The following is a 26,094-nucleotide window of genomic DNA, read 5'->3' on the forward strand; positions in this document are numbered from 1 at the left end:
CCAGTCGTTGATGTGAAGAAGTTCTGTGATCGGCTTTGCGTGGTCACTTCCAACTGGCCCTGCGCAGTCCGGACCACCATGTATCCGTTCATCTTCTTGCAGTCGATTCCATCACTTCCCTACAATGCATTATTGCACCGGGAAATCCTCCCTGGCGCAGATCCGCGTGGGAAGGGGAGAGTCCGGCGGAGGTACAGGATACCTCCGCCCGCCCACACATCCATAGTGAGCTCGACGGATGCAAAAGCGGCAGATATATTCATTGAAACATAATTCGCGTCAGGTGTATTGTCCGAGATAATCGAGCTTGTTCAATGCCTTCGGAGCCAGCGCATTGTGCGAATAAATATGATCTGGCTGAAATTTCAACCTATGCGGGGAGAATTCGTTACTGTTCCCGGTTGAATCTGATTTCCAACATGTAAGCTCGGAAGGTGTTGAGTGTGGGAGCGCCGCGTAAGTCAATCATTTCTGTCGACGTTGCCGGCGAATCGTCCTTGAGCCATCAAACTCACTACCATAGCCGCTTCTTCGAGACTGGAAACACTCTTGACGTTGTCCTCACCGTCTGAAGACGGATCCTGGTCCCGGCGCAAGAGCAAAGCATCCAGGTCCGCACCCACTGCACCCAGGTAGTCCTTGGAATACTCGTCGCCAATGTGTATCCACGTGGTATCACCCACCTCATGACGCAGACACTCTGTCATACCCTTGTGAGGTGCGGAACTGGATGAATCGACGGCCTGTTCCGCGCGAGACCCGGGAATTGGAATAATGAGTTGCCGGGCTGCGAGCCAAATATTCATGTCTGGCTTCTCCGAGCCGGCCTCGTAACTCGTACAAAGGAAATCGAAATCATTGTCGGCGGCGAAATAGTCGACAAAAGGACTAGCCAAAAGCGCTTGGTAATCCTGGTTTCTGAAACGGGTGGCTGTCTCCGAGATGGACTGACCGAAGCTGATTTGAGGCAAGCTGGAAGGCCCTACCTTCAGATCGAAATCCTGCAGCACTAACCTAACGCGAGGATCAGAGTTGGTGATCACTCCGGTAACAATCAGGGGCCCCTCTGGATCATGATAATGGTCTTTCAGCATTCGCATCGTCTGCAAGAAAGGTTGAACATCCGGGTAGAGTTCATATGCTTCGCCCGATGAAAAGTGTCGGTAGAGACTGGCTCCCAAGTCCTGAGGGATATCTTCATCGTCCACTACTTCACGAAACGCTCGGTTGACAAGCTTTGTCCACCAGAGTTCCGGATCACGAAGCTTTCCCTTGCCGTAGTTCGGATAGGTTGTGTTGTAATGCTTGAAAGACGATCGAAAGGCGTGATCAAGCTTGTCAGAGTCGACATGCGTGCTCAAGCCGCATCGCTGAGCAACCTTCAGATATTGGGATGGAACAGGCTCTCGAAAGCGATACAAGGTGCCTAGTGCATCAAGCGTGACAACAAAGGTAGGGACTTTTCTGCGGTTGGTCAAAGCCTTGAAGGAGTCCTTCATGATGGCCCCAATCTTGAGCTGAGACATGCCAGCCTCGTTCCCCGACGCCAGCAAGGACGTCTGCGGCAGCTGCTATATCATATGTAACAGACTTCCGCGAGCGGTATTGATAAAACGGTCGAGCACAGAGGCGAATCTGAGAGATGTCTTATACCCTGAACGAGACGTCGTCCGTCATTCGAAGAGGTAAGAGGAAAGGTTGTTGTATCTTGATTGGTTGTGGCGAGCAATTTCTCACACTTTTAATTCACGCCCCTGTTTACGTCAGCATCGCTGAGGCAGCCTCGGACCGGCCGCCATTTTCGCGATCTGGACTCATGCAGACGAGCACAATTTGTAAACAGAATCGACCAACACTAACAAGTCCTTCACTCCCGCACCGTCGCCTCCGCCAAATATATGTTCGGCCGCCTTGTCGAAACTTCTCTCTACCTGCTACCAGCTATCATCAAGCGTCCGTCAAACTGTTTTCTTCAGCTTTCCGCCGCGCTGCCCGCACCTCCCTCCGATCCTCCCTCGGTCTTTCAGTTGCCGCATCGGCCGTGACACAGCAGAAGCCGCAGTCGCCTCTGACGAAGAAGTTCTCCTCGTCCTCGGTTCTAGCCATGGCACCTCATACAAAGGTGGCCATTGTTGGCTCTGGACCTGCCGGCCATACCGCTGCCATTTATCTTTCTCGTGCAGAACTCAAACCTGTCATGTATGAGGGAATGTTGGCTGGGGGCACAGCCGCCGGCGGGCAACTTACGACCACGACGGAAGTCGAGAATTACCCCGGTTTCTCCAAGGCTATTGGTGGTGCCGAGTTGATGGATGAGATGCGAGCGCAATCCCTGCGGTTTGGAACAGAGATCATCACCGAGACCATAACGAAGGTGGACCTGAAGTCGAAACCGTTCCGACTATGGAGAGAATATGAAGACGGGGATGCCGATGAACCCGCACACACAGCGGACGCAGTTATCATCGCGACAGGCGCCAACGCCAGGAGGCTGGATCTGCCTGGAGAGGAGAAATACTGGCAGAACGGCATATCTGCATGCGCCGTGTGTGACGGTGCGGTGCCGATCTTCAGGAACAAACCGCTCGTTGTTATTGGCGGTGGAGATTCCGCGGCAGAGGAGGCAATGTTTTTGACCAAATACGGCTCGCACGTTACGGTTCTTGTCCGAAAAGACAAACTGAGGGCATCGAAGACCATGGCCAAGCGCCTCCTTACGCACCCCAAGGTGACAGTGAAATTCAACCATGTGGCTGTGGAGGTACAAGGCGAGAACAAACCCAGAGGCCTGATGACTCACCTGAAAGTCAAGAACGTGGTCACAAGTGAAGAGGAGGTGCTTGAGGCCAATGGCCTGTTTTATGCAGTCGGACATGACCCAGCTACTGCGTTGGTCAAGGGTCAAGTTGACACCGACGAGGATGGCTACATCATCACCAAACCGGGCACAAGCTACACCAGCGTTCCCGGAGTCTTTGCTGCTGGCGATGTCCAGGACAAACGATACCGACAAGCGATCACAAGTGCAGGCAGTGGTTGTATGGCGGCGTTGGAGGCCGAAAAATACCTGGCCGACCTCGAAGATGACGAGCCCAATATCGAGAAAGAGACCCAGGCGAAGAAACCCAATGTCAATGGTGAGGCGGCACCGGAGTATCGGTCAAACCCACTTTTGTAATCTATGAACCTAGAGTATAGACATAGTTTGCCCCAAGATCTAGCAAGTCCATTTCTACCTTTTGCGTATTTTGGCCATCGACACCGTCTTGCACCGTCATGTAGTGATACAAAGATTAAGAAACACCCGAATGAGCACCAACATCAAGCGTGTCAACTCCTCCTCAAATACCAGCCAAAGGCGGCACTTTGCGTTAAATCGGAGAAGGGGCTCGGAACCTCGGCCAAGCCGGGCCTTGCGACAGGGTGTCTCAGATACACTGCCGCGCAAATCTTGTGGTTCACCTCGAGGTATCGGGGAATGAAAGCGAACGCACTCATATAGTCGCGAGGCATCCAGGGCGTCGCGTATGGCTTCGAGTCGTCCACCGGATTCTCATGCATTGACTGTAGAGCCGCAAGTAGCTCGTTGTACTCTCCGTCCGTGAGACTGTTCTCCTGTCCGTTTGCTCCTGACAACGCTTCATCCTTCTCATCCTTGTTAGATTGTTCTGCGCCGTCCTCGAGAGAGGTCCGCGAATCGTCTTGTGCCGAAGGGAGTGATGTGGTGCCAGCCTCCTTGTTCTGCCTCCGAATTTTCAGCTGATTCTGTAATTCTGCAAATTGTGCCTCTATGCTGTCTGTCAGGATTGTAGAAGACCCTGACCGGGAAAGCAGCCGTTGTATGGTCTTCGAGAACGCTCTCAGGTCCTGCTTTCGTTTCGCTCCCAGGTCTTGCTTCGTAGACGAGAGAATGCTCTTCGCCTGCGCTTTCAGATCCTTCAGGATTTCCCGAGGATCACGTTCGACATCAACATCGTCACGAGCCTGATCTTGCTCCGCCTCGGCTTCTCCGGCGACACCCTCGTTGTCTTCGGAAGTAATCTCTTCGCCTTCGGTCTCTTCGTCTGCGGCTTTCGGCTTCGGAGGCAATTTCGGCGAGCCAGTGGCAAACATCACCCGTTCTGGGAGTACTTGAAACATATCGCCGGGGTTCAGAAGATATCCGGGGTACCGCATCTACCGCATGTCAGCTTTGAGCCAATCGATGTCATCCCAACTGTGTAGCATACTTCTTTGCCATTGACCTTGACTGCGCCATGGACCACAAATTGCCTGGCTTGACGAGCACTGCTGGCGAACATGGCCCTGAAAATGGCGGTGTCTAGTCTCCGTTCCAGCGGCGCAAATGTCATTTGCATGTAAGGAATTGGCAATTCGCCTTTTTGCTTTCCCCTTGATCTTGACTTGGGCTCATCTCCTCTCTCTAGCCCTGATCCTCGCCCCGCCGACTCGAGCGCGCCGTCGTTCGAGGCGAGGTATTTAGCGTCCATGGGAACGACAGACCGGATCCGTGTATCGAACATTCGCACCCACTGTTTTTCCCGGACCTGCTCTCCATGATAGCTTCGTGAGGTGGATTTGGCCAGCCATTTCAGTTGGAAGAAGTTCTTCCACCGGTAAGAAGGTCTGGTAAGGCGAGATAAATTGTAGAGATTGTATTTGCTCCATGATTGTCGGATTTTCTGCCTCGGGCGTTAACATTGCTCCAGGCTCTGGTGAGAGTTCTTACCAGCTGATCCAGAAGATTCTTCTTCACCTTGAGCGGCGTCGTTGCCCTATTCCGCATCGTGAAGAGCCCGCCTGTTGTCTGGCTGACGCTAATATGGCATTGAGAACATACAACCAGGATAGAGGACTGGAAGTACTGCGCCAGTCAAAAGTTGCAGACCTCGAAATATGGCAGGTTTATCGGGACCGGCTTGGCACGTGATCATTTATCTCCGAGAGCCGCTCTCGGGAGGTCTCTTGAAGTTGGTCAAATTACTTACTCTGTACCTTCATAGGTACTATCTACCTTACCTAGGTAGGTCGATAATGTCTTCGCAACAATTTGTGAATCATAGTTCGAAAGTGTTGAGTGTACGGTGCAAAGGGTGCTCTGCACGAAGCAGGTAATCAAGCAGTTGCCAGGTATATCTATGATATCGACTTTGGTTCTCACGTCTCGCTTGAAACCCTCCAACATCAGCCCGAACTTTGGTACAAGAAAATGAACTTGCAAAGGTTCGATTAATCCCCCATTAGCGAAGGCGGGTTGGGAACTCAGAAACAGCTTCTTGGAGGGTCACAAGAGCACTTTGATATGCTATGCGCTGCTAGCTGTTGATCAAATTGTACTTTCTCCAGAAGTACTTACAGGTGCCGCCCAACGGCTCCTCTTTCGGCTTTTTATCTCGCGATGCGCGGTGGTGCTGTTCCAGTTCTCCCGGTACACCAGCGCGAGCATCCTTCGCCACTACGAAGGCCAAAAGCGGACAGCTTCTTCGCGTACCGCATAGCAGATCTTCGATCAATTCCAGGTCGTCCTAATTCGATGCTTTGTGATCCTGGAAAAAGACACCCGTAACATTTCTAGCTCCCTGCATAGTATCCACCATATTCCAACACCCAAACTCCTCGCTAACGTTATTGACAATGTTGTTCACCACAAGCTGGTCATCCCCCATGACTAGCCTTGCATTGTCTGCCAGAAATAGTCTGCATAGAACCACCGCGAGAATTTAGGGTCGATGTTGACAACGTGGACATCGCCTCTTTTGGTATTTCCAATCGTTGCTTTGTTGTAGTTGCCGGCCTCGTCTTGTTCGAGGCTGATTCCCAGTGATCTGTAGAGCCATAATCGTAATCTGCGCATAGTCAGTATCCAGGCTTAGATGTCGAAGACCCCAAAAGACATACACTGTTGGATCATCCGCTTCACGGGCACGGCGCATGTTCTCATCTCCCTCAACTCCTTGCTCCTCCAAGTCGGTTAATCGCATTTTCAGCCTCTCCAATTCCGCCTCCAGTCTCTCGCTCTCGGCTTCTAGCTCAGACGCCTGTTTCGCAACGCGGAACTTCTTGGTGTCGAGCTGCACAATCTCACTGGCATGCCTGCCGCTGTCATGACTTGAAAGAACTTCGCGGTGTTGAGAAGATAATGTTGCCAGCTGGCGGGATAGCTTTCTCAACACGGTGTCGGCATCTCGAATGCGTAGTTCGCGGGACTGTTGCAATGTTGATAATGAATCGTTAACGCGTGAAAGCGCGGCCTTGTCTGGGGCGATGTTGAAGTTCGAGACAGTAGCACGAATGAGCTGGAACGCAAGTCAACAGCAGTCCATGTCGTCTTGGGGGGAAAACCTACCGCGGCGGGATCTTCATCGAGAAGCATACTGGCAACTTAGATGGTAGCAGCACGAGTGTTGATGTTGAAGACGAGCGTAGCGAAAGTAATGCCCTCCCGCGCTGATGTTTGAGATTATCCAACCCTCTGTGTTGATGTGGTGGTTGCGAGGAGCAACAGGCGGAAGGCTGCACCGGGAAAACCACAGCTCCAGCCGTCGTCATCCCGACATGTCACCGTTCTGGCCGCCACATGCAAGTCACTGCGCCACATCTGCATACTCTACGAACTTGAACTCAGGTACAGTCTCAATACTCTCGATCCACTTGTGAAGAGGAAATTCATTGTCTTGTACAAATCTCAGCGAACTTCTTCGGAACTGAAGCTCCTCCTGCGGACCAAGTCCTCCAGAAACCTCCCGAACTGGCAATATGCCATCGAATCTGCCTTGTGAGTTGACAAGCTGCAACGAGAAGGTGGAAGGCTTGTGTTCGCTGATTCCCTACCAGATGCCGCAGATGCGGAAAGGTCAGTCCTGCGACTGTGATCAGGACTTCTCCCTCTGACAGCCCTATCGCAGCCCCCTGAAACCGGCGGAACTACAAGTACTTCGTGCGCAGTATGAAAAAGAAGGCGACTATGTTTCGGTGCAGACAAAATTTAACTATGCTTGGGTATCTGTGATTGCGCCCGCCACTGGGCTCCATGTTGGCTGACGGGTGAAGGGATTGATTAAATCGAACCAACGCGGTGACCAACAACTGGGCGTCCAACTCCTTTCGGACATCTTCAAGACGACACCGGAACGAAGGCGCGAGTGTTTATACTATCTCGCCTTGGGCAACTACAAGCTCGGGAATTATGCTGAAGCCAGACGGTACAACGATTTGTTACTAGAAAAAGAGCCTGGGAATCTGCAGGCTGCAAGCTTGAGACAGTTAATCGATGACAAGGTATCGAGAGAAGGGTTGATGGGTGTCGCGATTCTCGGCGGTGCTGCTGTGGTTGCTGGAATTGTTGGTGGTATGATTATGAAAGGGTCAAGAAGAAGGTGATTACTATCTGCTGCTGGCTAGTAGAGCGCAATACGGAGGCACGCATTGTGTGCTGTGTGTTGTGAGACAGAAATTCCAACTTCTTCAAACAAATACATGTTGCCTGGTTTGGAGTAGTATGGGGGACAAGTCTGGATGTAGTGGAAATGTGGCTGTACATTGTTACAAGGCATTTGAAAAAGCATGAATATGAACGGAGCAACGTCAGATCGATGGAAACATCGGTGGTTATCCGTCAAGACAACCTCGAAGTCAGCATGCGGTAAAGCCTACACTGACTTCCTGCATCTGAAGTGATACACCCAGACGCCAACCTGATTGATAGTTCAACAAAGGTGAACTGGATAGATGGTACGTCAACCGCCTACCAGTAGTGAAATACCAGCTCCTGCTCGACTTTGTGTTTGCGACCATGAACAATGCAGTAAACAGTCATCACCTTTAACGTTTGCTTGATCGCCGTCTATCCATTCCTAGGCTCCGCATCCTCTCCGTCCTAAGCCGTTTCATTTTCTTGCCGCCACACTTGCATTCAAGTGACTACTACTACCCCAGATCGAGACTTGGCCTTTATCCACCGAGCCGCCTGCCCCGGCGCATGACGCAGCCTTGACACCTAAAAACCACTGGTTTGATATCATCTTCCTTAGCATTATTTGTAACGGTCCATTCCTTTATGTCCCATCTCCACCATGGCAGACACGCGGAGACTGGAGGGTGAACGGGTCTTTTGTCACCAGTGCAACAATGAGTGGGAAAGAGCGCATGGAGGACTGACTTGTCCGAGATGCGAAGGCGACTTCACAGAGATCGTACGTGTTCTTGCCTCACCGGACGTGATGATACTAATAGACCCGAGCAGCTCGAACCACACACCACATCGACCGCGAGCCCGAGCAGGCAACAGGCTATCTCACCTCCTCCGCCAACTCTATCGCCCTTACAGCCTCTATTTGACCACAATCCATGGAGTGACGACCCAGACTCGCAGCCTCGGGATGGTTTCACGACATTCGAGTTCACAAGCAATCACGCGGGAGGGAGAATCTCTTTTACGACAAGATCGATGAGGAGCGGCAACATGGGAAGAAATGTAATTGATACCCTTGGTGAAGATGCGGCTGCCGATACGGAGACATTATTACTTACCAACGCGCTGATACTACAGACCCGAACCATGCCACCAAACCTATTCCGCCCTACACCGCCTCTTGGATACCCCGAAGATGACTTTGGGGGTCTTGGTGGACCCATGACACCAGGCAGTTTGCAAGAGTGAGTGCAATGGACAACTTCTAGGCGCCGACTGACATCCCAGTTTATTCTCCCTCATTCTGCAGTCGGTGCAGCCCGCGGCAGCTCTTCGCCCAGATGCTGACGGCACACGAGCCGCTGGCCAGCAACCGCACCCTTTCGATCTTTTGAGCCAGCTTTTCAATCCCGGAAACGCCCAGCATGGCGACGTGGTCTTTACACAAGAAGCCTTCGATCGGGTCATGACACAGCTGATGGATGAGAACCAGGCCGGTAATGCCCCTCCACCGGCGTCGGAAGATGCGATCAAATCACTCAAGAAGAAGCGCGTGGACCATGACATGTTGGGCAGTGACGGCATGGCCGAATGCTCGATATGCATGGACAATGTGGAACTGGGCGATGAAATGACTGTTCTACCGTGCAATCACTGGTTTCACGGGGATTGCGTGACGGCCTGGCTGAAAGAACACGACACATGCCCTCACTGTCGCAGGCCGATTTCGAACGCCAATGTACGCAACGAACAAACCTCTCCAAGACGAAGAATGAGTCGGCACCTCTCTCCGGTAATAAGCAGCCCTCAGGGCTTCGGTCCAGAAGGTAGTCGCCAGAATCCTGTGACTATACCAGAAAGTCCGACCGAGTCACAGCAATCGAGGCAGTCATACTATGGACGCCGACGAGAATCTGATTTGCAACCTTCCACTAGCGTGCGACAACCGAGAAGCCCGCAAGAAACAAGACGACATAGTTCGAGAGGAAATTCGGGAGGGAGTTCAGGAAGTCGAGGCAGCAGTACCGGAGGAGGTGTGACCGGTTGGATTAGGGATCATTTACCGTTCTCATGACGAGTTCCTGCTGCCGAAAAAATGCTGTGCGCTCAAATCTCGCCAGGAAGGTTGAGCATTGAGCAGGTCTCACTTGAAACAGGACAGCCGGTTTATACCTGAGGGTTAGCATCACTTCATTGATGCATATTGCTGGCCTCCTGACACCGAACTTGAGACAATTGGCCCCGACGTCCTAATGCACCTTTTGAAGATATCATGGACAGTCTCTTGCTGGCATTGATGAAAGATGATGCTGCATCTGGCGAAGAAGTCTTGGAAGGTTTGAGTGAAGCCTTTATTTAACGAATGACGCTCCTGGCGCACTAGGAGGGTTGCGCAATGACTTTGATGACCATGATCTGTAAAAACAGGTTTTGAGGACACTGTTGCTACACTGACGTTGAGAGTCATCGTCGACCATGCTACTTGTAGACATATTCCATGTATCTGGCCGATCACGTGCAGTCACCTGACCAGTAGAGGATCCTTCCAAGTCTTTCACATGCACAGCGCACCCTGCAGCGCACATGCATCACATGCTGATGCATCACATCATTATTTGCACTCTTCGGCATCAACTTCGGCCTTCCGAGTGCCTGCCTGACCAGATTCCGTGTCAGATCGCAATAATGGCTGATGCACTCTGGCCACTGGCCATGGTCAGCTGCTCCTCTCCGATCCTGACATCTGCCTCATCATTTCTTTCTGTTTATCATTTTCAGGACAAAGCAGTCGATGTCCGTGCTTGGTATGGCGTTCTCTTGTTTTGACTTATTCTAACCTGCCACCCTGTGCCTCAACTCTTAAAGTTAAGCCTCCTGCGCTCCTCGTGATGATAGGTATGCATTTGAGTTCCCTTCAACATCCAGATCGACTGACTGGAAACTGCAGACCATGTACTGGGCCGACCATCGTCACAGTTTCGCAAAGTTCAGGTCTTTGCAGTCGTCTCATTTTGGTCCTTGTATCTACTAAGGTGCGTCTCCTCGAGTCTCGCTTGTCATCCTCGCTCTAACACCTTCAAAGGGGGAATAAACATGGGCCTCCCATCTTTCGAAAGCTCTCCAGGAGCCTTTCCCAACGGCTGACTCCGTGGCGATCCGTGGTGCTCACCCTTCTCTGGCTATACATATGTCGAAACTTCGCAAAGCTAGTCGGCCTCGAGTCGCCTGAGCCACTGGCCAACCTATACAGCAGATCCTACTTCCGGGCAACATGGATCACTACAGGATTAGATGCCGGGTTTTGGACAGCCATGAGAATACGAAACAAGAGAATTAGGGATTTGGCGTCGATCATATTCACCGTCTATTATCTGATCGCGGCAGAACAAGCGGACGACAAGGTCCGAAAAGTAAGGGCCGTGCTGACTGTCGACCATCTGCGGGTATCATGGAACAAACCCAACACACCCTACCTCAAATGGCTGGGTGCGATGATGCGGCCGCGATTCACAAAGTACAACCCGAGGCGGATCAGGATCCCTCGGCCTAAGCAATCCAACTACAAAGAGCCCGTCGTCGCATGGATGTACTTTGACGGGTCGCTTGCCGAGCTCGAGGCGCAAGAAAACTTGGTCCTGGATATTCCTGGAGGCGGCTTCGTGGCAATGGATCCCCGGACAAGCGACGACAAGCTGCTTGCCTGGGCCGGGAGGACGGGACTCCCGGTCCTCAGTTTGGATTATCGCAAGGCTCCAGAATACCCGTACCCTTATGCGCTGAACGAATGTTTCGATGTCTACACTCAGATTGTGGCCACCCGGGGAAGATGCATTGGCATGAAACCCGAGTCGTGTCCAAGAATAGTCCTGACGGGCGATAGTGCCGGTGGCAATCTTGCTACCGGTACCACTTTTATGATTATCCAATCCAACCAAGCCAGGACATCTCGAGGGATTTTGCCATCTCCTGCCGGACTGGTGCTGTTGTATCCGGCGTTGGATATGAACATTGGAAGCTGGATGACTGACGATCAAATGGCACTGATCCGCAACCCGAGGACAGCAAAGAAGTATCGCAGCTTTATCAAGAGGAAGAGTGAAGATATCGACAGTCGCTATACTCCAACCACCCCCAGGCCTGGTGATGATGATGAGGATAGTCCCAACCGGGACTTCTTCGGATTTAGCAGTAAGGACAAAAAGGGCGTGTTCCAGGAAGATGGCCCAAACGCAGACGTCGAGGCACAGAAGCAGGCCATTGCAACGTCCAAACCACAACCCTTGAAGACAAGATTGGCGGTTTCTTCAATTATTTCCTATTTTGGCGACCGAATATTGACGCCCGAGATGATGCGGGCCATGATCATCCTCTACGTCGGTCCGTACAATCGGCCCGACTTTACGACGGATCACCTTCTCTGCCCGGCAGTGGCTCCAGAGAATCTCCTTGCCAAATTTCCAAAGACGTACTTCCTCACCGGCGAGCGAGATCCTTTGGTCGACGACACGGTCATTTTTGCAGGTCGACTTCGGCAAGCGAAGCTCCATCTGTTTCGAGAGCGACAAGAGGTTGGACTGGAGAAATCCACCGCAGAATTCGATGAAAAGGACCACGTGGAGGTGACACTGATCCCTGGTATTTCTCATGGCTTTGTGTCGTTTGTTTCGGTGTTTCCTGAAGGCTGGAAGCACATATTTCGCTGTGCGAATTGGATATTAGAGATCTTCGACAAGCCTCCCCATCAATTCGAAGGCCCGGCAATCGAGTCAAGGTTGCGAAACGGAACCCTTACTCAAGACTCCAACAGCAGCCTGGAACTGGCTTCCACCCAGTTGCGGCATCACCGTCGCACACCGACAGGGGAGAGCGTAGATGACGATGCCCCGCTCGTCATGTCGTCCTTGAGGGATGAAAGCTCCAAGTCTCCTTCCAAAGCCAAGGAGACGGTGCAAGACGAAAGGCACACCCGTGGTCGCGCAATCGGTGAGACAGGAAGCACCGAGAAAAGCAGGAGTAAGAGTCTGGTCTCACTGGGGAGTGAGGAAGACCTTCTTAAGCGTCGCATGAAAGGCTTGACCATCAGTCTGATGGGGACCAACCATACCTGAAGCAGTAAGATATGAGAAATGATTTTGAAGTTATGTATAGAGTACATACTACAATCTGATACCATGCGTCTTCCATGGCACAACATGACCAAAGGTCCGGGTCTGTGAATCCTAGTGGCTGAACCAGACAGGCTTGAAACCCTCCGCTAAGCCCCCGGCAACTTCTTACCGGAAGAACTGTCATAGAGGATCGCAGTAATAAAACGTAGCAAAGGTAGGGGATTCCTTCATCGTGAATGCAACCGAGGATAATCATGCGTTGCCAAATACACTGAGCACCTAGGAAGGCTGGCGAGATACGCATATCTTCCTACTCAACCCGCCCTGACTCACTCGAGCGCCGCACAGTTGTGCTCTTTGTTATGTCTGAAGATCCAACTGACCATAGAAAGGAGCACATCTGGTCAGTCATGCTTTCCGGAGAGAGCGATCCCTCGAAGAGACAAATGTCCCATGCATAATGTTGCCAGAACCAGGCCACCTCTCCCAATACGCTCCCACTGCCCAACATTGGAGCCCCTCGAAACGCGCGCAGTTGATTACTTCGGCGGATGATGTCTTTGTCAAACATCCACCACCACGACTTGAAGACCTTTTCGCCGATCTCCCAGTTCTGCTCGGAATAAGGATCGTTTTCAAAGATCCGCATCCCCTCGGCACTGTCTTCAAGATCATATACGAATTCGAAGAGCGCCGTTGGCAATGCTGCACTTGGTGGTCGAACTTCGGGCGGCTGAGAAAGTATCATGATCATCCTGTCGCGCACCGATGGCCAAGGTAACAGATCGATAATAGGGTGATGTGGTATCGACATTTGATTAGATGTCGGTCGGAGATTCACAGGCAAGTGGTTGAATTGAGCCATTGCTATGCCAGGCTCCGCAAAGGGCGAGAGTGAGGTGATCGACCAAATGAGATCCTGGACATTCAGTCGCCTGGCACTAGAGGCACAGCCGCTGAGCAGTTTCACCTCAGGCATGTCAAAATTTGCTTCGTCGGAAAACGAATACGGTGTAGTTGCCGCTGTAATGGATGATTTTGCTGCCTCCGATATCCTTCGTGCCACTGGTGCAGATATCAAAGACAAGGCTGCACTTCCACTTGAAGGAGAGCTCGTTCTACCCGATGGAGAGGTGCTTGCGGAGGCTGGATAGTAAAGCAAGGGGTCCCATAGGCACTGGTCCTCTGTCGAGAAGTTTAAAGTGTTCTCGGGAAAGACTGGCAGGTAATCTTGTTGAGAGACAACGGCCTCGGGTAGCCGGTCTCCATCGTAGACGCCAGGGACCAACGCTGATCCATCCTCATCCGACCAGGTGAGTCGTGATTCTGAATGAACCTGGGTCAGAGACTGAACCGAGTCAACATTGTGCGTCGTATGAACGTCTGCAGCGTCGCTCTGAGTCCTGGGCAAATCGAAGTCATCAGTTGTGTTTGCTTGTGCCCGGAGTCGTTCCAGCTGTTCCCTTCGTCGCTGTCGGTAACGCCGCTGAGCGAGGACGTTCAGGGCTCTCTTCCTCTCTGCTGCATCTTGTCCAAGTTGTGGGACGTCAAAATTCTCCGCCTTCCGTTTCGCCTCGCTTTCATTCTTCGTCATGCCTCGGTCACGGGCCATCTGAGGTCTGGAAGCAGGTTCTTCAAACGTTTTCCTTATAGTTTCATTTCTAGAATAAGGTGAAGTGGAAGAGTCTGTGACCATCGAATATATGGCGTTGTACCACGGTCAAGAAGTCAAGACCTTCCAACGTCCCCAATTCACTATGGCGTATGTTAGGAATATGCTGCGCAGATACCAGTCGGCGCCCGTTAGGTTGAATAGTGCTGCAGAGACAGAGGGAGAGCCAAAATATATCGAAGGATACAGACTTCGTAAACGGATGTAAGCACAGTAGATGGCCATTGAACTCCTTTTGATCCCGGGTTCCTCGAGGGAGGAGTCATGGAGCTGCCGACAGAACGACTACGCATAACGTTATGGTGAACCTTGACAGGGAACGTTCAACCAGAACCCCAGAGTCGGTTACTCTCCTCGGCTGAGACCTCATTGGCTCCCTCACGTCATGGAGGTGTTTGACGGATCAGTCTGCTACCCTCTGAGCTTGCCGTATTTGACGTATCTTTGCAGCTGAGTTAAGGGAGATATCATCATACTGTAGCCTTGCTGATAGGCACCCTGCTAATAGGCTCGTATGATTCGGCTCGATGCACCACACTCCTGTTGTCTATACGGCACCTCGGGCGGTCTCGTCTTGTCTGCTGACGGTCCCTTGCCTAGTAGGCGTGGGAGTTGGGCTGCCATCGCGATTGAACTCCCGTATCGTGGAGCTCACGCTACCCATGGGCCTGACTCTGCTCCCAACGAACCCCTTCCTGTTGCGTCCGGTGCGCCCACGACCGAGCCAATTCAACTTGAGCTGTCTGTTGAGCTCTTCCATCTTTCCCTGAGCATCGTCCCCTGACTGGATTGAACATAGGACTGACAGGCACTGGAGCATTCGGCCAACAGTCTCGGTGACCTGGGCCGATGAGCTATCGGTTGGTCTGGCCGCTGGTGGAGAACTAAAGGACTGAAAAGCCACGTCCTGCGCTGGATTGCTCACCACCGAGAGGTTCGAGGTTGCTCGAGACCTGCCGCCAGACCCCACGCTTCCCAGCAGCGTGCTGCTCTGAGAGTTGTAGCTGCCATACATCGGCTCGATGCCTTGCGCAGTGGCCGGTCTGTCACTACCCCCACTGTTCCCACGATTTCTATTGCCACCATCGAAATGTGACAAGGTCGCATTGATACTTTCAAGGCTGAGTCGAGAGAAAGTCGCTTTCAACACCTCAAACCGGGGAAGAACGATCATGTCTCGGAATGCAATGAGCAGGATTCGTCGCACTTCCAATTCTTCTCCGGCAGACACAGCGTAGCCGGCGCCGTCCCCAGCAGCAGGCGACGATGACAAAGTACTGCCGGTTTCAGCGCTTGGTAAAGCACCCCAAAATTCCGCTGCCAGTTTAGGACTGGTGAGTATGCTGCCTCTGCCTTTGAATTCTTGGTCCAGGGGAAGAAAGACCGCTTGCATGAACGGCAAAATGGAACCAAACACCAGAGTCCACATGCTCACTAGATGGGGAATGAGTCTGTCATCCGACACTTGGCGCAAAGTATGGTTGAGGCTGAGAAAACCGGTCTTCAGTAGATCTTCCAGATCTCCAATGATAATGCTGGGATCTCTTCTTTGAACGCACCTCTGCACGTGAATGGTGACCAGTTTGTTCAAGTCTTCCACCGCAATCCGCACCGCCTCACCTTCAAAGACGACGAGTATTTTGGCTCTGAGAAGGTCCCAGGCATCATCGGCTGACATATTGGATAGACCAAAACTTATACCCGCTTCTTTAACTTCGGTATATGAATTGAAATTGGTCACGGATGAGTTGGTGAAACTCGTGCCCAACGACGGCCATTCAGAGGTGTCGCTTTCGCCACGACTGTAAACAGGCTCAAGACTGGCGAGAGCATGAGCCTTCTCCTCTTTCTTCTTCTCTCGTAGGGCGCGGCCTCCATGTCGCAGGTCCAACCCCGAGACTGTCTTCGAGAAGCTGGAGGACGGTGCAGGGGAGGACGGAGCGAACGAGTAAAGTGATGATGGGTTGTTGATATCCACAGGTCGCGAATTCGAATTCGCGGATGACAAGGGTAGTGCATAGGATTCATCCTTGTCCTTCAGTTTTAGTTTCTGACGTAGGCCGTGATGTTTGTGTGCCTTGTCCTTTGCCTCTGAGAAAGAGACGATGGTTGATGACGATGGGTTAGCCATCTGATAGAGAGAGGAGTTGGTGGATGAGAGGGATTCAGCCAGACTTGTAGTCGAAGCATTCATGACCTTGGATAGACCGCTTGGGGCGTGTCTGTTGGGTGATGGTGGAGGTTTCTCCTTCGTTTCTTTGTCCTTGTCTCGTGATAGCACCATATGTTTTGGTCTAAATCTTTTCAACCCCTTCTTGGACTTTTCCTCTTCCATCAAGGATACTTGGCTCGATGAAGCAGCATTGCGCGGGAATACCACACTTGCTGCTGTGGCGGCCGCATTAGTACCCACCAAGCCGTTCCGGTATTGCTGGTCCAGAGCTGTAGGCGACGTTTGAGCGTCGTGAGAACCTGTCGAGCCCCGGCTTTCCCGACGAATCTCTTGCTGATTCTGCTCTTGCGGAGATGGCACAGTCTGGGATCTTCTGCGGTTGTGGTTGGCCGCATTCAGGTGTTGCATTGCAGCTTGCGCCGCAATCTGGGATGGCGTGAGGCCGTGCATGCCTGTGTTGTCGTGAAGGGCCGATTGGCTTGCAAGAGAGGCTGATGGCATCGATGGCTCGAAGTATCCCTGAGAGTGCTGCCGAGGGCGGTGCTTCTGAAGTTCACTTGGAGGAGCTAGGTTCTGTTTCGCAGTTCCATCTCGAGGCATGTATTGGGCGGACGGTCTCGTGTGGAAAGGCAGAGAGGTATTACTGATATTGTTATGTAACGAGAATTTGGGTAGCTGGTGGACATAGGGGGATCTTTTCACGACAGAGAGGCTCGAGGATGCCGAAGCGTCACTTCCGCTTGAGCCAGGCCGACTGCTCTGCTTCGACGTTGAACGGGATGGGTTTGGTGATACAGCGGCAGGAGGCACCGGCGACCGCAGACCGGCCCGACGAGGAGGAGGAGGCTCCATGTGCTCGGTGGTCGGAGAGCGAGGTGTTGACAAACTGACGGTGATCGTATGCTCTTGATGCCTTGTCAGTACACGGGGTTCGAATCTCGAGACTTCGGTTCGCAGGCATCAGGTCGACAGCGCATGCGCTGTGAATTGGAGGGGCCTCCAGGAGACATAGTAATAATAGGTGGGAGAGAAGAGTTTGCGTATCATGCCCATCAAAGGCTGTGGACTCTATCAGGGCCAAACGTGCCCAGGCAGCTGTGTCTGGTTAGACATGGAGGGTACCTGGTATGGTTTACAGAAGTTGATTGATGTTGGAGAGGCCTACTACTAGTGATCCACGCGCAGTTGTCCCTCGATATGAAGTCATCCCGAGACTCCTACTACAGCTACTACTACGGACTACTACTAGTACCACAACAATTCTGACTTCTGCACAAATCCAACCACTCCAGCCCATGTGAACCATCATTTTCAGTCTCGAAGCCATAAGTAAGCACCATGACGAACAGGACAGAACGCATGTCAGCCACTTTAAGCGCTACGTACCACTCTCCAACCGGTGACAGGACTTTTTGCCATAGTATAGCAGTGCCGCAGTCCGACGAAGGGCAGACTCCTGATACGCAAGCGAAGACCGAGTACTTATCATGCCTTAGAGCCTCGACCAAGGCACTGCAGGAAGAGGTCAATGGGTTTCTGACGGACAAGATGGAGGAAGATAATAAGTCTGGCGAGCGGGACAGTAAGATCTCTATCTCCAAGCGACAGCCAGACGACGAAGTAGAAGAGGAAAACTACGGTGACGAAGTTGCAGAAGACGAAAGCTGAGAAGGAGGCATATTGGACAACATTTGCTTAGCTTGGCCTATTCGGCGCAATGGGTATCTCAAATCGAATCAACGGAGCACTGGCTACTCGACATGGGCCGGCCGTCAGCTCTTGCCCGCAAGCTCATTCTGCTTGCGAACCGCACAACCAAGATGGACAACCGAGTTGCTGGGACATGTCAGCACGACTTCAGGGCGAAGTGCATGGGAGTGGACTTACTCGGGGAAAACACTGATGACGCTGCCGCCGAGACGCTTGTAGCAAACACCACAGACCCGGTCTTCGTCGATCCGAACCTTCCTCCCCCTACCTCCAGTTGGAGCGCCGTCACCGAGCAAGAGAGCGGCCTGCACACGCACAGCTTCCACTTTCCTCAGTGCTGCTGTTACCATGGAGTCATTCATGGTGCTATTTGCATTGCGGATACGTCCCCGAAAATAAAATTCGAGGTCTCGAACCGTCAACCCCTCGGGGATTAGTTCTAACGTGGAGCTTGCCGGTAGCCTGGGCCCATGGCGGGCCATCAATCCGATTGCCGGATCCCACAGGGCCTTTTCTCCTTTTGGGGGGTTCAAATAAAGATTCAGGAGGATATGATAGATCGAGGGACGTTCATCGACGGGATCGCTCGTTGATTTGCGCCGCGAAGGAGCCTTGCTGTTGTTCCTCAAGGTCTCTTCAAGATGGACCTGATTGCAATAATCCTCAGCCTTGGCTGGATCATGTAGCTTGAAGACATAGATTTCCAGCGCCTGCTTGTGGTTGCCCATCTTACTGAAGACCACGGCCCTGGCTTCGTAAAATAGAGGGTCGTCTCGAGGCAGCAAGTCCAGAATCTTCGCGGGAGAATATTGGTCAGACGTCCTCAACAATGTCAGGAACTTGTCGAGGACCTCCTCAGGGTTCTCGCGAGCGGGGTCTTTGAGCCGCTCAAGGTATAGAGCCAAAAGATGCTGATGTAAATCTGGCGTAAGGTCATTCCATTCGTCAATGACATGCTCCAGATACCTCTGGGCTAAGTCTTTGTCGATGGATTCTAGGAAATTCAGGACTCTCCGGCGTGGAAGCGACTCTGCATTTTCTGTATCACCGATGAAAATCTCCATGGCCAATTCTGGGTCGGTCTCCAAAGGCCATCGGGCGAACTCAAGGATCATGTCGATCAGTTCTGGTCCCAGGTTCTGTAGGTATAACACAGTCCTCTGAGGGCCGTGTAGTTCAGGGTCAATATCCTCTGTCTTCTCGGCCTGTCCGAACTTTCGTAGTCGCTCCAATGCCTGTCGATGTAGTCGTTTACCGTACAGAAACTCAATCAGGTCATTGTAGCGCTCGGTTTCTTCCAATCTGGCCATCACGACCTCTGGATCGCAAAAGTTGGGGATCCGGAATAGTGAACCAGCAAGTGAGGGTGTGGCATACATATGTGCTCTGAAAAGGGTAGTGTCCACAAATTTTGCCAGCGCCAGGATCTTATCTCCCAGGTCGACGTCGTCCAGTGTGGGAAGTCCCAGGAGGTATTCGGTCACTTGTCGAATGTCTTCCGACTGGGAGCTACTCTGAACTTCAGATAAAGTGCGTACAGACTGGTCTGGGTTGAAAAAGCGCTGTAGTCTGCGACGGACGTCTGCGAGGAAAGCCTGCAGCTCACGAACGGCTGTTTTGAGGTCCTTCTCAGGGAGGCTTTGGCTGTCGATGTTAACAACAGGCTCAGGACTATTGGCACTGGTGTCTTCCAGGCCAGAGGTAGATGTCTTTGCCTCAGGAGGAGAATCTTCGGTTGAGCCGGGTTTCTGGTGATTATCTTCGGTACTGGGAGGCTTTGTATCTGTGCTGTCGCTCTCAGATTTTGCTAGCCTCCCAGCTATAACTTCAGGATATAGCATGATGACACGCTCTGGTGGCGCGGATACTTCTCCAAACAGGTCCAATGCTTCTCGGAATCTCTTTTCGTCGAACAGCTTCTGAGCCTTTTGCATTTTGATCTCTCGTAGGCGCCCATTCTTGTTCTTGATCAAGGTTTCTTCGATCATGTCTAGGAGGCTGATTGCTTCGTCGAGGGAGCCGCTCTCAACTAGGGAGTCGATCTGGGCGTCATAGTTCAGACCCTGCATTCTCCAAACTGTCCGCTCACTAGACACGAAAAACCCCTTTCCTTGATGGGCTAAACTGATACTGGGGTTCGGGACTTGCAACAACACGGCACCGGGGAGGTCGATTGATTGGAGGAGTGTGAGGGTTTTAGGATTGCGAACTTCCAGAACCCCTTTGCTGGCATCTTGGAGAGCGAGAAGGTACGGGTATGAGTATCCCACTGCTGTAGGCGGTGTTCGCCACGGTATTTGTCTCCGGCCGATAGGTTCTCCATTTCGGTCAATAAAATGTGTATTGATGTCCTTCGCCAACAGCATCTCATCATCTCCAAGTCCCGTGGCGAGCGGCATCGGTACCATCGACCCCATCCCGATGTAGCTCATTGTCCCGCCCAGCCTGCTACTCTCCTGACCAGGAGCACCGCCTATACTGCCTGGGCCAACAATAGTCTTCACCTCTTCAGATTCAATGTTCACAAGGATATAGTTGGCACTGAGACCTGCGAGAATCTTGGTTCCGCTCGCCCACGTTAACGACTTAATGCTGCTGGACATTGGGATCTCTGCGGGATCGCCGTCGAGCTCTCCATCATGCCAGGACCATAATAGCAGCCTTCTCTTGACGGCAACAGCCAACCTACTGACCAATGTCGGGACACTGGTTGTGAGATCCTTTTCTATGTTGCTGGTCACTGCGAAAGTGGTCGCTCCTCTTGTTTTGGTCAATTGCTCAAGCAATTGGTATGTTCCAAGATCATGGATTGACACCAACCCATTGCTCAGCGATATCAGGATATTCGCTTCACGGAAAACGGCAAGCTGTTCTATCTTGTGCTTGGAGAACTTTTCGTATTCCCGAAGCAATTCAGAGGGTTTCGAAGACGTCGCTTCGTCGGCGGGCGCATCATGATTTTCGGAGCTTTCGTCAGCCTCGTTGGTCCTCGTGGAGGGACTTTTGATGCGATAGATGCGAAGTGCGCCTGTGTTGAGACCAACCAGGAGTTGGTCACTGTGTAAGAGAATGGACTCGATCTTGGACTTGTCTCGTGGTTTCAGCTCGACAATCGGCTGAGCGGTGAATGCTGACAACATGGAGGTGGCCTTTCGCCGAGCCCTCGAAGACTCGAAGAGCTAGCGTTCGACACAGTGAGCGGCCTTTTCCACACGAAAAGCGACTTGGAAAGCCGATGTTGACACTGCGTTACTGGTGGTAACACTGTTGTATCTCATGTATCCCAGGCGCAGACGGCGGAATGATAGACAAGCTCCGATTGGCCATAATGACCACCTACGCAAGGCTACGTCACTCTTCATGAACCACAAGGCTGAGGATTTCCGCAGGCATTTGTACCTGACTCTTAATCCAGCAGTCGACGTGATCTATATATGCCAGGATGTTGCTTAGAGCGTATGTACCTTGCACGCGCCAGGGGAACCCCTTATCTGGTCCTTGGTGTATCGTTCGAACCAGGGCGTTTGATGCTATTCTGGCTTGCTCATGTACTCAGTTCGAGTCTGTTCCCCTGAATATGTCGCCAGAGGGAGAATATATTCGCTACCACCTAGCTTTCCTATAAACCCAGATTCATCGTATCCTATATGCTCATTTATCAACAGTACTAGTAGTCCGTGAGAATTCATCGTTCAGCACAGCTACATCCATCCTGCGATTCATTCGTCGTTGAAGCCAACAAATCCTTAAGCCTCGCTGCCAGAGGAAGACGTGCAACCAACATCGCGACAAGAATCGGCCTGCCGGACAGTTGAACTCAATTGGTCACATCCTGGCGATTGTTTGACTCCTGAGGAGACCCTTCGTCGCTCTCCTCGGCTAGCTGGAGCGTAAGTTCGATCATGCCTAGTTCGCCATCAAGGTCTGCCAGGAGACGATCTATCTCGCTGAAGTCCTGCACTTCTTTGCTTGTTTGATCGAGGAGCTTTTGAATGGAATCGTTTTCTTTGGTTACGGCTTTGGTCTCCTGCCGCAGCCCATCCTCCTGCTTTGTTAGTGCTTTGGCATTGGCATGGATATTCTTCGCCCGGGCCTGCAGCTCGGCGTCGATGCTGGCACCGACAGAAGTAAGCGCCGCTTTGAAGGCGTCTTTAGCTTCGGCAGTGCGCTGTGTTGATGACACAGGGGACATTTGCGACGATAATGATGCTACCGACTGCGAAGTGACCGACATTTTCACTGGGAATTCTGTTAGACTCTAGCCTGTCATTGTTGACTCCATACTGCATCGACCTTTGTTGCGTGCACCCGCGATATCTGAAATGCCACAAGTGATCCGAGATAAGATGCGATGCACTATCCTTTTCCCAACCCTTCGAGAACTTGATAAGCCCAAATTGGTGGATGTTGTCAGCGCGGTCTGCGTTCAACGATGGAACTTGAAGGACGTGAAATCCTACCTACATGTACATCGGTATATTTATACTCGATCTTGGCGCCCCAAGTCGAAGTACCTGATATGGACTGTGGGATGGTCCTGAGCAATAAGACTGCTAATGCAGTCGTTTATATTCCGTTCCCCCACCTATCCAAAGGGTAACACTCCTCTTGCCGATGACAGACTCAGTTATGAAGTCCTGAATTTCTTGCTGCAAGTATACTCTTATAAGTAGTCCCGACCATTCTGACTGTCGGCAATATGTTTCATATACACAAGTTGTTGCTGACACTACGGGTATCATATCGTCCACGGCAAGCCAAGCCGGTGCATCTCAACAGCAAGCTGGAACAGATAGTCCAGGCTCTCACACTGGGTCTTGGCTTTCGCAACGGTTTCGCCCCAAACATAACTGAAAAGGTCAGCAACAAGAAAAAACTTGGGACAGGAAATCACGAACATTCCGTGGCGCCGCACCAGAACAGCGTAGGTATCTGGATATTGCTCCATCGCCTTCTCCAAGCTCTCAGTCAAGTCCTCTTCGAACGGCGTATTCTCGATGATGGGCACCCGGAGCGTATCGTGGAAGCCAAGCATTCCCTTCCCCGGACCTTTCGGAATGCCCTTGATCTGTTCGATGTTGCTGATCTCGAAACAGGCATCCTTGCCATGCATCTTTTCAACAAGAAGAGTCACCAGTACACACCACTGGGAATGTGAGTGAATGCAGCAGCCCGCCCCTCGTTCGAAAGCAGCGAGGAAGAGCGGCGTGCAAGCAGAGGGCTTAAGCTCATGAGGCTTCCGAATGTATTGTCTTGCGGACGGTGGATACTTGGGAGTTGGGTAAGAAAGGACAAACATATCACTGGGTTTGATGAGCTCCTTCTGCACACCCGAGGGAGCAATGTAGACATGTTCATCCATCCGAATACTGGTGCCTCCTCCAGTTCCAGTGACCCAACCTTGACAGGGGTCAGTTAATGGCTTCGTTCGGGACCTACCATCTTACCAAGGCTATAGAACTGTTTACACAGTCTAGGTATCAGGTTTGCAGGATGGTCTGGATCATCGGACTGAACCAAATGATCTTTGTTTGTCTCTGCCATGACTAACTCAAACTGGCGATCTATAGCCAGCGTCAGGGAACAGCTGGTCAAAAGATGCCACAAGAGAGATATTAGGTACTAGGTCAGGATGCAACTGGAAGAGAAAAAGGGAAAAAGACATGATTCACCCACGTGCGATGAAACTGTCAAATCACGTGCCGGATGCTGCTGTGAACAAGCCCCCCGCCTTCCTTTACAGTTGCACTATGCCCAATCTAGGACTAGTCTACTGCTAATTCGTACAGGCATCGACTGGCTCCGAATTTAGCCTGGCATCTGGCTTTCTGCGGTGGAGCACGCAGTAAAGGACACCTTTCTCTGACCTTCGAACTTGAGATATATCCCCGGAGAGTGGACATTCCTTTCAAACTCCTTCGCTTTTCAACCAGTCTTGTCCCTTCTCCTGCCAACTGTCATTAGACTGTCGTTCCATCAAGTGTGTGCCCGTCATGCGCTTCAACGCGGCAATTGCTCCGGCGCTGTATGCGTCGGCCCTCCTCGCCGGCAGCACGTTGGCACAAGAAGAAACTGAGCCATCTGCAACTGTGATTGAGCGCCCGGTTTTCACCGTGAGTCTTTAAACATCTCTCACGCTATTGACGATAACAACTGATGGTTGAATAGCCCACGACCCTCAAAGCCCCCTTCCTAGAGCAGTTCACCGATGACTGGGACACACGATGGACGCCCTCTCACGCGAAGAAGCAAGACTCCAAGAGCGATGAGGATTGGGCATACGTTGGTGAATGGTCGGTGGAAGAGCCAACCGTACTTCCAGGCATCATCGGTGACAAAGCACTGGTGGTGAAGAATGCAGCGGCGCATCATGCCATTTCCGCCAAGTTCCCTTCGGTCATCGACAACAAGGGGAAGACCCTGGTTGTCCAGTATGAGGTCAAGCTGCAAAATGGGCTTGAATGTGGAGGGGCATACATGAAATTGCTGCGTGAGAACAAGGAGTTACATGCTGAGGAATTCTCCAATGCCTCCCCATATGTTATCATGTTCGGTCCGGACAAGTGTGGAGCCACAAACAAGGTGAATTGATTTCGACAAGAGATCACGGACGCAGCATTCTTACACTTCCTAGGTTCACTTCATCTTCCAACACAAGAACCCCAAGACTGGCGAGTACGAAGAGAAGCACCTCAAGACTCCTCCTCAAGCCAAAATCAGCAAACTTACCACTCTTTACACTCTTATTGTCAACCCGGATAATACTTTCGAGTTGTTGATTGACAACAAGTCCGCCAAGAGTGGAAGTCTGCTGGAGGATTTCTCTCCTGCTGTCAATCCTCCGAAGGAGATTGATGATCCCAAAGATACGAAACCAGATGACTGGGTTGACCTCGCGCGCATCCCTGATCCCGATGCCACGAAGCCAGATGATTGGGACGAGGACCAGCCTTTCGAAGTCGTTGATGATGAGGCCGAGAAGCCGGACGACTGGCTTGAGGACGAACCAGCCACTATCCCTGATCCGGAGGCCGAGAAACCAGACGACTGGGACGATGAAGAAGATGGCGATTGGATTTCTCCTCAAGTCCCCAATCCAAAGTGTGAGGAAGCTTCAGGCTGCGGAAAGTGGGAGCCCCCCATGAAGAGAAATCCTTTGTACAAGGGCAAGTGGACTGCGCCGTATGTCGACAATCCAGCCTACAAGGGACCATGGGCACCACGCAAAATTCCCAACCCAGACTATTTCGAGGATAAAACTCCGGCCAACTTTGAGCCCATGGGAGCGGTATGTCTTCTAGTCCTGGTTCTCTCAAGACATTTTGCTGACTTATTAGATTGGTTTCGAAATCTGGACAATGCAATCGGACATCTCGTTCGACAACATCTATATTGGTCACTCAATTGAGGATGCTGCTGCTTTCCGAGCAGAAACATACGACGTTAAGCGACCCATTGAGGAAGCTGAAGAGGCCAAGACCAAGCCCAAGCCACAGGATACCCCCAAGTCGCCATCTGATCTCAAGTTCTTGGACGACCCCGTCACCTACGTTACGGAGAAGCTGGAGTTGTTCGTCACTCTTGTCAAGAAAGACCCTATTGAGGCCATTAGGTTCATGCCTGAAGTCGCTGGCGGCATCGGCGGAGTTGTCGCTCTTCTCATCGCTGTCATCGTTGGACTATCAAGCGCAGGCGCCTCTGCAGCCCCGAGCAAGGAGGACATCAAGAAGAGTGCTCAACAGGCCAAGGAAGCCGCCACCGATGCGAAAGAAAAGATCGTCGAGGCTGCGGCTAGCGGCGCAGACACGGTCAAGACGGAAGTCAACAAAAGAACCACGCGCTCAAGCGGAAGCGCAGAGTAACTGCACACACACTAGTTCCGTCGAACAAGACCTGGCAGTGATGGGAGCGGTACCATGACGGTACGACATGCTGGAAAGCGAAAAGTGCATTGAAGAGTTCAAAGTACGGTAGTCAGAACGGGAGAATGGCGTCAGAAACGAGCTTGCTCATCAAAATA

At 51.9% G+C, this 26,094-nt stretch overlaps 14 protein-coding genes across 14 annotated transcripts; 6 read left to right on the top strand and 8 right to left on the bottom strand.

Annotated features, from left to right (window-relative positions):
- Nucleotides 1-461: 461 nt before the first annotated feature.
- On the bottom strand, nt 462-1,499 carry A1O1_05710 (uncharacterized protein; the record flags this gene model as incomplete). The annotated part of the gene is made up of 1 exon (XM_007726594.1): nt 462-1,499. One exon carries the CDS (start codon nt 1,497-1,499, stop codon nt 462-464), a length of 1,038 nt encoding a protein of 345 aa, XP_007724784.1.
- Nucleotides 1,500-2,104: 605 nt separating this feature from the next.
- On the top strand, nt 2,105-3,178 carry A1O1_05711 (thioredoxin reductase; the record flags this gene model as incomplete). Its single annotated transcript, XM_007726595.1, has 1 exon — nt 2,105-3,178. One exon carries the CDS (start codon nt 2,105-2,107, stop codon nt 3,176-3,178), a length of 1,074 nt encoding a protein of 357 aa, XP_007724785.1.
- Nucleotides 3,179-3,330: 152 nt separating this feature from the next.
- Nucleotides 3,331-4,786, bottom strand: A1O1_05712 (uncharacterized protein; the record flags this gene model as incomplete). The annotated part of the gene is made up of 3 exons (XM_007726596.1): nt 3,331-4,176; nt 4,230-4,682; nt 4,730-4,786. 3 exons carry the CDS (start codon nt 4,784-4,786, stop codon nt 3,331-3,333), a joined length of 1,356 nt encoding a protein of 451 aa, XP_007724786.1.
- An 882-nt stretch (nt 4,787-5,668) lies between these two features.
- Nucleotides 5,669-6,373, bottom strand: A1O1_05713 (kinetochore protein spc24; the record flags this gene model as incomplete). Its single annotated transcript, XM_007726597.1, has 3 exons — nt 5,669-5,846; nt 5,899-6,296; nt 6,347-6,373. 3 exons carry the CDS (start codon nt 6,371-6,373, stop codon nt 5,669-5,671), a joined length of 603 nt encoding a protein of 200 aa, XP_007724787.1.
- Nucleotides 6,374-6,756: 383 nt separating this feature from the next.
- Nucleotides 6,757-7,380, top strand: A1O1_05714 (mitochondria fission 1 protein; the record flags this gene model as incomplete). Its single annotated transcript, XM_007726598.1, has 4 exons — nt 6,757-6,775; nt 6,835-6,853; nt 6,906-6,999; nt 7,051-7,380. The coding sequence occupies 4 exons, from the start codon at nt 6,757-6,759 to the stop codon at nt 7,378-7,380; spliced, it is 462 nt and encodes a 153-aa protein (XP_007724788.1).
- Nucleotides 7,381-8,557: 1,177 nt separating this feature from the next.
- Nucleotides 8,558-9,485, top strand: A1O1_05715 (uncharacterized protein; the record flags this gene model as incomplete). Its single annotated transcript, XM_007726599.1, has 2 exons — nt 8,558-8,655; nt 8,699-9,485. 2 exons carry the CDS (start codon nt 8,558-8,560, stop codon nt 9,483-9,485), a joined length of 885 nt encoding a protein of 294 aa, XP_007724789.1.
- A 1,237-nt stretch (nt 9,486-10,722) lies between these two features.
- A1O1_05716 (esterase/lipase) lies at nt 10,723-12,519 on the top strand (the record flags this gene model as incomplete). The annotated part of the gene is made up of 1 exon (XM_007726600.1): nt 10,723-12,519. One exon carries the CDS (start codon nt 10,723-10,725, stop codon nt 12,517-12,519), a length of 1,797 nt encoding a protein of 598 aa, XP_007724790.1.
- A 310-nt stretch (nt 12,520-12,829) lies between these two features.
- Nucleotides 12,830-14,131, bottom strand: A1O1_05717 (uncharacterized protein; the record flags this gene model as incomplete). Its single annotated transcript, XM_007726601.1, has 1 exon — nt 12,830-14,131. The coding sequence occupies one exon, from the start codon at nt 14,129-14,131 to the stop codon at nt 12,830-12,832; it is 1,302 nt and encodes a 433-aa protein (XP_007724791.1).
- A 607-nt stretch (nt 14,132-14,738) lies between these two features.
- On the bottom strand, nt 14,739-17,216 carry A1O1_05718 (uncharacterized protein; the record flags this gene model as incomplete). The annotated part of the gene is made up of 1 exon (XM_007726602.1): nt 14,739-17,216. The coding sequence occupies one exon, from the start codon at nt 17,214-17,216 to the stop codon at nt 14,739-14,741; it is 2,478 nt and encodes an 825-aa protein (XP_007724792.1).
- A 486-nt stretch (nt 17,217-17,702) lies between these two features.
- On the top strand, nt 17,703-18,032 carry A1O1_05719 (uncharacterized protein; the record flags this gene model as incomplete). The annotated part of the gene is made up of 1 exon (XM_007726603.1): nt 17,703-18,032. The coding sequence occupies one exon, from the start codon at nt 17,703-17,705 to the stop codon at nt 18,030-18,032; it is 330 nt and encodes a 109-aa protein (XP_007724793.1).
- A 104-nt stretch (nt 18,033-18,136) lies between these two features.
- A1O1_05720 (6-phosphofructo-2-kinase/fructose-2,6-bisphosphatase) lies at nt 18,137-21,214 on the bottom strand (the record flags this gene model as incomplete). The annotated part of the gene is made up of 2 exons (XM_007726604.1): nt 18,137-18,200; nt 18,252-21,214. The coding sequence occupies 2 exons, from the start codon at nt 21,212-21,214 to the stop codon at nt 18,137-18,139; spliced, it is 3,027 nt and encodes a 1,008-aa protein (XP_007724794.1).
- A 677-nt stretch (nt 21,215-21,891) lies between these two features.
- On the bottom strand, nt 21,892-22,308 carry A1O1_05721 (uncharacterized protein; the record flags this gene model as incomplete). The annotated part of the gene is made up of 1 exon (XM_007726605.1): nt 21,892-22,308. One exon carries the CDS (start codon nt 22,306-22,308, stop codon nt 21,892-21,894), a length of 417 nt encoding a protein of 138 aa, XP_007724795.1.
- A 504-nt stretch (nt 22,309-22,812) lies between these two features.
- A1O1_05722 (methylthioribulose-1-phosphate dehydratase) lies at nt 22,813-23,618 on the bottom strand (the record flags this gene model as incomplete). Its single annotated transcript, XM_007726606.1, has 3 exons — nt 22,813-22,924; nt 22,973-23,474; nt 23,522-23,618. The coding sequence occupies 3 exons, from the start codon at nt 23,616-23,618 to the stop codon at nt 22,813-22,815; spliced, it is 711 nt and encodes a 236-aa protein (XP_007724796.1).
- A 449-nt stretch (nt 23,619-24,067) lies between these two features.
- A1O1_05723 (calnexin) lies at nt 24,068-25,936 on the top strand (the record flags this gene model as incomplete). Its single annotated transcript, XM_007726607.1, has 4 exons — nt 24,068-24,187; nt 24,243-24,656; nt 24,709-25,362; nt 25,412-25,936. The coding sequence occupies 4 exons, from the start codon at nt 24,068-24,070 to the stop codon at nt 25,934-25,936; spliced, it is 1,713 nt and encodes a 570-aa protein (XP_007724797.1).
- Nucleotides 25,937-26,094: the final 158 nt, after the last annotated feature.

The sequence above is a fragment of the Capronia coronata genome (genome assembly GCF_000585585.1).
Source record: "Capronia coronata CBS 617.96 chromosome Unknown acBCG-supercont1.5, whole genome shotgun sequence".
Taxonomy (NCBI): domain Eukaryota; kingdom Fungi; phylum Ascomycota; class Eurotiomycetes; order Chaetothyriales; family Herpotrichiellaceae; genus Capronia; species Capronia coronata.